Genomic DNA, 10,854 nt, shown 5'->3' with positions numbered 1-10,854 from the left:
AGCCTTGTTTAGCTTAATGCTAACAATTAACAGCACAAGGAGGCAAACATCATTTAGTCTAAGTTCCTGCAGTGGAAGGGTTCTGGAACAGGATTGCACTTCTGTGTGAGAAAAAGTAGCTCAGCATTCCTTTTGTATGGGCTTATCCGACAAACATCACCATTTCTGTATTTGAAAAGGTAATTCTTGTATTCGCCAGAATTTGTCCAAACTTGGTTTAAAATTACTCTCAGATGTTCTGTGTTGATTTTGGGAGGGTATTTCAGATGAAGTCTCTATTTGGACTCTCATAATAGCATCAATAATTATTTGGATAACATAAGGCATAATGCATGTTTATAACATCGCAGAGGCCCCCAAGCTGCAGGATATTTGGAGTAATTGAAAAAGGTACAGTTAAGAGTCAAGTTGTGGTTTGCTGGTTTTGTTTTCAATATTCAAAATCATCAATACACTATTCTGTAAAATTCTGTCCTTTGGAGAGATGAAACTAAACTGCAGCATCCCAAGGTAAGCAGCCACACAGCTGAGTGTGTGTGCATGACTTGTGAAGCTAAATGTCAGTAATGGCACATGTTTAGCTTTGGATCTCTTTGGAGAATGCTGACTGTTACACTTTGCTTGGTGCTAGTGAGTGAACTGGCAGATTAGAAAAATCACACACACAGATCCTCTGGAGAGTCTTGCATGATTTCAGAACATCTTAGCAGCATTGTTCTAGGAACACAGCAATTCAAACCGGGTCTTTCTAAAGCAGAAAAAGCCTGAGACAATGCTGTAACAAGCTTTCATGGATGTTTTTGGAAAGAGGACAATGGCCACTTATTCCTGTCAGCTATCAAAGCGTAGGAAGAGATCAATTATCACAAAGATGATTATCTGAAAAACTCATTGGATTGGGGAATGGGAAAGGGACATCTGGACATCTCAGTTGCTGAGCTTAAGAAAACATATCTCTGTCAGGTATACCTAGAACAGACTAGTCCAAGCTCTTGTCAGAATGGAAAGGTAGGGTTGGTAAATTATCTTAGTGTCTGACCTAGGCTTTAATTTTCTTTTTTTGAACACAGAAGCAGACAAAAAATTAAACCTACAGAAAATGCCAAAACATGAAGTGATTGTAACTTAACTTGTTTATTATAAACTGAACAGTGTTTTTGAAGCTGTGACGAGGACAAAGGGAACCTTGCTGTCAGTGCAGCAATTGTCAGGGTTCTGACTGGGAATCATGCCAAGTTCTATTTTTGCGTTAATTGTATTTCTGATCAGTTAAAACTACCTAGGTAGATAAATTAGATACATGCAGCTTTACCCCTGTATTGATCAGGGCACAGATATGTCATCTCTCCAAGGTCATACTTCTCTTGCAGTTTTCCCTACTGAAAATAAATATCTATTGAATTACAGAAAGAGTAATATTTTATTAAGAGCAGAGCAGGTTTATTAGCTTAGAAAGATGAAACATCTTGTAAAAACTGAGGTAATGCAGCTCTGCAGAGCTGGAAAACTTTTCTAGCCTTTCCATCTGACACTTTGCAATTTCTCTGTGATGCAGTGTTCAGGAACTTGCAGTAGTCTTGTTTTAGTATGAAGTGTGCTCTAGTGTTCATCAGTGAGACTGCCTTTGGGTTCTCATGTTTACATCTATTCCCTTCATTTTTTAATTAATACTACCTACCTGGAGGACTAAAACTTCATGGGGGCTAACTCAACAGAAGTACTTATTCCAGTGATAGTCCCACTGCAAAGAAACAGGGACAAAGCTCTCTAAGGAAAGCAGAGCTGCTACAGAAGAGAAAGCTTTTGTAAAACTCTGTATGATCCTGCTCTTGCACACTTGTTTATAAAGATGAGAATGTCATACTGGACTTACAGATAAGCTTTGACACAAAAGTACGTTGGAACTGATGTATGCTTTCCTTAGAGGACAATTTTGAAGCAAGATAAAAATCTCTTCTGTTTTTTCCAAGTGTAGAAACCTTTCACAGTCACGCTTAACTGCACTGCAGTTTGGCTAAAAGGAATGGAGGTACTAAGCATATAAGAATGTAGCTTTAGGATATACTTTGTGCAGGGAAGGTGAGAAAACGTAGGCTGGGTAACTTTATGTGCAGCTTTCACTGCAAACACTAATTCTGTAGGAAGCCAATGAGAGTTTGATGATATTTTTATTGAATGTTTTCTGCACCCATAAAATAGGTATTAAATTAATAAAATGGAAATTAATGGCTACATTTTAATGCACCACTCTGCAAAGGTATTTATTCAATATCTGTAAACATTTAAGGGAACAGAAATCCTTTATTACATTGAGAAGACTATTCAATTCACTCTACTCATCCATTAAAAAGCTTACTGCACATGTCAAAGTTGCCATGTTCTAACCCATTCCTTCCCCTCTGTGTCTAGGTACCCGCTGTATAGGGGTTTCTCGGTATTAATGAAGCTATTGCTTGTACCTGGCTTGTAAAAAAAAAAAAAAAAAAAACCAAAAAAAAAACCAAAACCAAAAACCACAAACCTGTTATGCTCTCTGTATTAAATGAATTGCATTCTCTTTGTAGTAACTGATTTGTGCCTAGTAATGGTAGTGTTTGGGGAGTGGTGATGTTTGCTTATTGGGGGGGTTGTGGCATAGCTTTTTTTTTCCCCTCCTTTTAATTCACTATTGTGTTAATATTCTCACCACTTGCTCTTTCACCTCTGTATCAGGGTGATGCAATAAAGCTGCCAGTTTCTGAGCAAATGGGGTAGAGTCTCTGCAAAGTATAACAAAAATGGAATCCTTGCTGTATTGGTCCTGGATTGTGCTGCCTTTTCCATCGTTCGCCTTCCTTTTCACGTTTGCTGCAAAGGTCAGTGTTCTGAGCAGAATATCTCTGTTCATACAGCTGTCAAACAGCGACAGCAGTGATGGCACCTAGGACATTGAAGAAACAATCCATACTCAATCACCAGCAGAGAGTACATGTAGCCAAATCTAACTTAAAGAATGGGGAAAAAAATCTGCACCTAAACCATCTAAACCCAAAACTCTACAAGAAAACAGAACTCCACACGCTGTGAAAGTGTTTTTATGTCAGCACATGCAATAAACAAGAAAAGGATACACTTTTAAACAGAACTATTTAGCTGCCCTAATCTTGTTTAATAACGAAAAGCTGGCAATATCTAAACTAGCTTTGCACATGCAGACAGCTCCAAAGTAAAAGCCACTGCATGTTTAAAGCAATTTACTTAGGGGATGGAGAGAAGGCTGCAGCACCCTTCCAGCTCCCAACCCTTTATTTTGATGTGAGGAAAGAATGTAACTGAATTAGACCTATATGTCAAGGCCAGCCATAGCAGATAAAGCTCCCCACAGAAAACCTAAGTAAATGCATGGGGAAAGTTCACTTACTGTGCTTGAAGACACCAGTTCTATGGCTGCCCTTGGGTAAAGGGGTGGCGATTTCCGTGGAATTTGGTTGTCTCAGGTAGAATGTGTTAGCTGTAGAAAGAGCTGCTGTGATGGCTCATTTACATCTGGCTATACTTGATTTTGTACCTGTTCTATCTATATAGTGTCTGGAAATGAAGGTTTGGGTTTGAAACTTATATGGTACCTCCCATGTAAATGACACATGAAAAGTTGCCCCTTTAGTGTAGGAGGAGGGTGACAACAGGCTTCTGCAAGTTGCTGCTCTTTGGAATGGTACACAGGAAGTATGACCAATGATCTCCAAGTGCACAGGCCCTATGACTCCCTCTCTGCCACTACCTGTAGTACACTACACTGAAAGCAAGCCAGCCTGGGAAATAACGTGCACTTCTAGCTACTGAGTTTAACCAGCTTTACTCTGGAGTTGCATATATACTTCTGATACATTAACATTCTTCTAATACCTGCATATAGCTGCATACACACACATGTATAAATGCTAAAACCATAATGAAACAGCAAGAACCTTACTTCAGCTCTGAGAAGATGTCTTGTTATGGCTGTGTTTGCAGATAAGTTCACAAGCACTTTCAAAACTTGAATCTGAAAGGAGGAACACACAAGTTTGTTGCAAGCTCCAAAACCAGTAAGTACAGCAGTAATGGGCATCAATAGTGTCAGTGCTGGCTTGGAGAGAAAAAGGTAGAATGGAGTTGTGCACTTCAGTCTTTGGTATAGCAAAAAAGAGAGCTTAGGGAGTCAGTAGCAGGAATGCACTAAATACAGCTATTTTGCACACCAATTTGTCTTAGGCAAGGTTTGTAAAGAACTAGCAGGCAAAACATGGAATGATTTTTTAAATACAAAGAGGAGGGTTAGGTACTGTATTTAAAAAGTGATCAGAAGCACATACAAATACACCTTTGTCCTTTCCTGGACCTTGTGACACTAATCTTTTACAGAAACACTAGGAAAAGCCCAAGTGCTGCTTTCCGTACTTAGGTAAAATAGGTCTGCTAAGTCTTGTGGCAATTTATACTTTGGAAAATTGGTTTAAATCTGGGAGCAGCCAAGTACATTGATAGTGAAGGTACTGGGACATCCTGAAGAAACACTCAGTTTGGTCCCTATTTGAAACTTCTCTTTCAATATTAAATCACAAAGCACATTTCCTCTTGCAGTCACTGGGGTTGCAAGAGATGTAATAAGCATGAGGTAACAGGAAGCCATAACTTAGGTCACCACTGCTTGGGGTATTTCTCTAGGCAGAGTCATGTCAGCGAAGCCTTTCACATGCAGATTCTCCTTGCAGTAGCAGCGTGTAGTGAGCAGAAGAAAATTCTGGAGTTGCTATAGCAAAGGCCTAGGACAGTAACAGTGCACACAGTACTGCTTTGGAAAAGCTCTAGCCGAGTGGTTCCACTAGCAAGATTCCTTTCCTCCTCTCTTTTTACATTTCCATGGAGAAGGTAACAGAGATCTGTATTTCACTGATTTTTTTGCCCTATCTGCTATCATTAGTGAATAGTTGATTTTCTAAGTACAGTCTAAACCATTTTACAAGAGCAAAAAGGAAGCAAGTAAAGCAGCTCCATAACTGGTCTGCAGCAAAGCACTACCCAGTACCTGTGTCCTTTCAGTTCCTGCTGAAAGCAAACGAAGAAAGCATGGAATGGAATCGATCATCTTATGGTGGTAGTCACTGGTAACAGACATATTTGTCAACAATCTGAGTCCAGCCAGCTGCAGATCAGAGTTCAGGGGAGCTGACTCAACATTCCTACAAACTTCTGCGATATATACCTGGGGAGAACGAAAGGACAGAAAAAGAGATGTCTTTTGCTACAAGCAGGTTTTCTATTCACAAATAGTATGAGTGGTCTAACTACAGCAGCCTGAATACCTTTCGAACACTGCTGGCTGAATACAGAACCTGATCAAGGTTCTTGGAAACAAATACTTTTCTTTTGCTTTGAATAGATTCAAACATTCTATTGGCATGACAGAGGCCAGTGTTCAAGGGTGATGCTCACTAACCTTCCTGAAACATAAATGGCTCCAAAAACCCCAGTTGTTTAGACTTCATCTCAGAAGTGGTACAGTTGCTTTAAAAAAAAAACAAACCAAACTTAGAGAACTCATATCCTCTTAAACGTTGAGAATAAGCTAAGGACAAGTCTTGGAATGAAATCCTTTCTGCCAACAATATGGCCCGCTCACTGGAGTACTCCTCAGAACAGTGGTGACAACTGACTTTAACAACTATTATTTACTAAATTTTCTCCCAGATGACAATATACAACAAACCTCAGAGTCCTAACAAATAAAAAAAAAAAATCATTTTCCTTTACCAAAGGAGCTGTTTTCTACCTACATAAACCTTTGCTGTTGGCAGCCACTACTTTAAAAACATGCTGCAAACCACCAAATCCAGTCAAACTGCCTTTCTATAAAGCTAATGAAGGAGCTAGCAGAAGTCTTTAAATCAGTATCAGCTGGCTACTTGGACACCCTGGGGTCTGTTGATTAATATGATCATACCAGAAGTGGAGACTTTTTTGATGGCCAGTGTGTTCACTCTCATAGCCTGTACTCTATTTACCTGACGGACTTGTAATCATTTTTGCACACTATTCTTTTAATGTTGAGGTATCCCCCTGAAAAACAGGGTCTCAAACAAACCCAGGGGATCGATTAGTGCTTTCTTCTCCCTCGCCTAAGGAGTCAAACTAATTCAATCTGCAATCCAGCCTTTAAACAACCACTCTCAATCTTCCAGACATGTTTGGAAATAATCTTGCCTCACAATTTTATTATAACCATAGCAGCACAATCTCTGTTTAACAGCTTTTGGTGACAGCTGAATACAAACTGCCTTGGTTCCTAGCTGTGTTTTAAAAACACTAAGTGCCAGTGGTGCAATGCATGTTTAAGTTATCCTTTTGGCCTTGGGAAACACAGATCATCCCGATCTGCTGACTCTTATGTCTAACATTGAAACACCTGGGCATCCTGGCTTGTATTTAACAAATAAGCTGATAGCCTTGTACTGCCTCCTGTGTCTCAATTACCTTGATTTTTCCCTTTCAGAAAATTACCTGTATCACTTCCTGGTTTTTAATATTCATACTCAAATTATTAAGTGCATTTAGTACTTTTTCTTTCATTTTGGGAGCACAATCTGAGAGCATCCCTCCAATAATAGAAAGGCCATCCAAATTTCGGATTATATCCTGAAATATAAAACAGATATTTAATAAGATTAAAAAAAAATATTAAATGATGAAGACATTCCTCAAAGTTTCCATATTAATGCCACTGGAATGTGTGGGTGAAGACTTCCAGAACAGACTACGCTGTTTAAAGAGTGTTAGCAGATATTGCTTTATTGCTTCACTGAAATTAAGAATAGTCCTGCCAGAGGGTCACAGTATTATTTGAGTTCTTTGACAATGGCACAACATCTTTACTTTTACAATCTGGCCTGCAAAGCATGCTAAAAGCATTCCAGATTATAAAGAATCAAAGTTAATTACTGCATAATGGCTTTATAGAATAGTTCAGCCTGGTCACAATACCTAAAATTCCTGAGTTGGCAGAACAGAATTTCAAGAAGCAACTTTATATTATTGGAAGTTTTAATATATGTATTTTATAAACATATTTAGATATTATATATGATTAGTAAATTATTAATAATAATTTATATTCTTAGAAGTATTAAAGTTCTCAAACGTTACCTTTCTGTTCCATTACACTTGATTCTTTCTCACTTAAAGACTCTAAACATCACTGGTTAAACATGTACCATTTAAAAAAAAAAATTGGGCCAATGGGCCTGAGGATTCAGTTACATTCTGTGCTGAGAGATTTATATCAAGAAAACAGTTTTGAGGAGCCAGAAAAGAGGTGTCATAAGAATTACACAAAAAGGAAAGCAAAGTAAAAAATAAGGGTGGGGCCCTGGAGATTAACCTTTTAAACCTTTACAAAGGCATGAAAATCTGCATCCAGCTCAATGTTTTTCCAATTGATTTGAAGAGAGCTGACTACTTAGAAAGTTGTTAGGATGTAAATGGCATACAACTTTGTAAAACTGAAAGTTTAATTTAAATTATCTCAGTAAAATTCGGATCTGATCCTGGAAGTATTTAACTCTTCTCATATTCAATGTTTTCATTAACATAAGCAATGAAAGACATATTTACAGCACTTCTAAAACGCAGAACTCTAATTTGTACAAACATGAAGCTGAAATAAATTCTGTGAAGCTACCACATTGTATTATTTGGGCTAGCAGAAATTAAGGCATAGAATAAGGTGGCTTTTAGAACACAACTCACATTCAAACACTGTTGTTTTCTACAGAACAATACTCACTTGATTTACAGAGAAGGCAGCACTGTTGCTGAGAGTGATTAAAGCTTGCTCTTGAATTAATGGATCATCTGTGGCCTGGAGCAAATGAAGAAGTTTCTGTAGACCATCCGCATCCAAGGTATGGGCTAATGCTGGCAGATTGTCTGTAAGGGTTTAAAAATGAAATACTTGATACCAAGTTTGAGACATTTCACTTAGATACCGTTTAGCATTTTAAAAAAGCTGACATTGTAGCAGTTCTTCTAAGTGTGATTGTATCCAGCAGCCATATCATGGAAAAAAAGACTCTTACAACAGCAAGACTTCCATCTTCTTTTTTCTTAGACTACCCCTTTTCAAAGTAGAAAATAAGAGGTAAGAGCTTGAGATATGCTGCTCTTTGGTTAACCTACAACAAACCTCCCCTTCGAAATAAGAGTATTTGTCAAGCAAGTGATTTTCCTATTGTGCTCCCTGAAATGAAACATAGAAATCTGTTTGGACACTACAGGAAAACACAACTTCTGACTTGCAGGCTTCAGGAATTACACTAATGAAGTTTTGCTACTACTCCGAGGTCCTTTGACAATGTAGCAGCCACTACAGTAGGAACACTGCTGATCACAGACATCACTCAACCAACTGTGGAAGGCTGCTTGAGTCAGAATGATGTAACAGAATACCTGGCTTTTATAAAAGGGTGACACAAATGCCATCAAACACCATTTTCAGCCAGGTTAGAGGCAGAACTATTTAGTAATCTGAATAGCCTGAAGATCCTGTCTGACTCCTGGACTAGTCATCGATGACTCGAGATACCTTTTAGGAAACTAACCAGCCCTTTATAATTCTATGTATTTGCTCCCACCATCTCACTAGGCAAACAATATTCTTTGGGGAGGTCAAAGTTAATTATCACAGTATCACAGTATATCAGAGGTTGGAAGGGACCTCAAGAGATCATCAAGTCCAACCCCCCTGCCAGAGCAGGATCACTTAGGGTAGTCCGCACAGGAATGCATCCACGTGGGTTTTGAAATTCTCCAGAGAAGGAGACTCCACAACCCCCCTGGGGAGCCTGTTCAGTGCTCCGTCACCCTCACTGTAAAGAAGTTTCTCCTCAAGTTGAGGTGAACTCTTCTATGTTCTAGTTTGAACCCTTTGCTCCTTGTCTTATCACTGTGAACCACCAAAAAGAGCCTGGCCCCCTCCACTTGACACCCACCCCTCACGTATTTATAGACATTGATCAGATCCCCTCTCAGTCTCAGACTAATAGCCCCATAAATAGCCCCAGGGCTCTCAGTCTCTTTTCATAGGGGAGATGCTCAAGTCCTTGGATCATCCTTGTGACTCTCCATTGGATTCTCTCCAGCAGGCCTCTGTCTTTCTTGAACTGGGGAGCCCAAAACCAGACACAGTATTCCAGGTGTGGTCTCACCAGGGCAGAGTAGAGAGGTAGAAGAACTTCCCTAGACCTGCTGGACACACCTTTCTTGATACATCCCAGGATCCCATTTGCTCTCTTGGCCACAAGAGCACATTGTTTGTTCCACGGAGAACTTCCTGTCCACCAGCATTACAAGGTCTTTCTCTGTGGAGCTGCCTTCCAGCAGGGTAGCCCCTAACCTGTACTGGTGCCTGTTGTTATTTCTCCCCACATGCAGGACCTTGCACTTGTCCTTATTAAACTTCATGAGGTTTGCCTGCACCCAGCTCTCCAGCCTGTCCAGGTCATGTTGGATGGCTGCACAACCTGATGGGGTGTCAGCCAACCCCCCAGTTTTGTATCATCAGTGAACTTGCTGAGGGTACTCTCAATCCCCTCATCCAGGTCGTTGATAAAGATATTGAACAAAACTGGACCCAGTACTGATCCCTGGGGGACACCACTTGCCACAGGCCTCCAAGCTGACTCTGCCACTGATGACAACCCTCTGAACACTGTTGTGGAGCCAGTTTTCAATCCACCTCACTGACCAGCCGTCTATGCCACATCTCCTGAGCTTTTCTGTGAGAATGTTATAGGAGACAGTAGTGTGCTAATCCATGAGCTATCTTGAAAAACAAAATCGTTTTTTATTCTCATCTTTGTTTAAGCTTCGAATTACAGGGGGCACACAACTTCAATAACACAACAGCTAACCAGCCCATTAATATACTGATTGGTGGTACACTTTAGGAAACTTAACAAAACAAAGCAAAACAAAAAAAACCCCACCAAAACAAACACGAACAAACAAACTGGGCTTTTCTAAACATAAAACATGCTCTAGACTCTCTTAGAAAGCCCAGTTGGCTGCTAGAGGGCCGGTAAGCAGTACTGTGGTTCCCCTTCCCACACGGGGCTGCCCGGCCTCCAGGGCCACAGGCAGGCAGCAGCCCGGGGTAGCGCCCCAGAGGCGGAGCCTGCAGCAACCGCCCGGCGGGGGCTGCAACCCTCCCTCAGGGGCCCACCACGGCTGCGCGGGACCTCCTCGGCGTTTAGCAGCACAACAGAGGCCCGGTCCCGGCCGCTCGCCCCGCGCCTCACCTGACGGCGGGCTCCGGGCGGCCTGAGCCGCAGCCCGCTGCCGCCGCCGGCCGCCCGCCACCAGCTTCCACAGGCAATAGCAGGCGCCCGCCCCAAGCACGATGGCGGCCACTCGTACCGCCGCCCCTCGCCGCTCCCCCATTTTCCCCGCCAGCGGCAGCGCCGACCGGCCGCGGAAGCCACCGCCCCATCCGGCGCGGCTCAATTCCGGTCCCCCTCTCGCGCTGCAACCGAGGCCTGGGGCCCGCGGCTCTGCGCTGCAGTGGGACTTGGCGGGGTGCCGAGCCGACAGCTCTCTGTGTGGTGCAAGGGGTGCAACGAAGCGCGAATCCACGCGATGGAATTTTCGTTGTAGAGGGGAAAACAAACCGGGTCCCCGGGCCTGCCTGGCACATGCACTGCTTACCTAATTGGCTTCCCCTTTGGGAAGGCTGCTGCGATCAGGGACCTGGGAGGAAAACAAAACTGCACTTTTGATAGCTACTAAGCTGTTTATAAAGACCTTAGTTAGACCACACACAACCCTCCTTAAGAAAAAATC

General features: G+C 41.7%; 1 protein-coding gene across 1 annotated transcript; it reads right to left on the bottom strand.

The window, feature by feature from the left end:
• Positions 1-2,641: 2,641 nt before the first annotated feature.
• Positions 2,642-10,455, bottom strand: ARMC10 (armadillo repeat containing 10). The gene is made up of 6 exons (XM_054399754.1): positions 10,314-10,455; positions 7,802-7,944; positions 6,520-6,654; positions 5,048-5,224; positions 3,953-4,024; positions 2,642-2,920 (listed from the first exon to the last, which is right to left on the bottom strand). The coding sequence occupies exons 1-6, from the start codon at positions 10,453-10,455 to the stop codon at positions 2,666-2,668; spliced, it is 924 nt and encodes a 307-aa protein (XP_054255729.1). The 3' UTR covers positions 2,642-2,665.
• Positions 10,456-10,854: the final 399 nt, after the last annotated feature.

This window comes from Indicator indicator, chromosome 3, assembly GCF_027791375.1.
Source record: "Indicator indicator isolate 239-I01 chromosome 3, UM_Iind_1.1, whole genome shotgun sequence".
Lineage (NCBI taxonomy): Eukaryota > Metazoa > Chordata > Aves > Piciformes > Indicatoridae > Indicator > Indicator indicator.
This window is presented reverse-complemented; position numbering and strand designations above follow the sequence as displayed.

Coding starts and splice junctions, on each gene's coding strand:
- ARMC10 (XM_054399754.1), bottom strand. CDS start 10,455: ATGGGGGAGCGGCGAGGGGCGGCGGTACGAGTGGCCGCCATCGTGCTT. Junction 5,225..6,519: donor AAAACCAGGAAGTGATACAG/GTAATTTTCTGA, acceptor CGTTCTCCCCAG/GTATATATCGCAGAAGTTTG. Junction 4,025..5,047: donor CAGGAACTGAAAGGACACAG/GTACTGGGTAGT, acceptor TCCTCCTTTCAG/ATTCAAGTTTTGAAAGTGCT.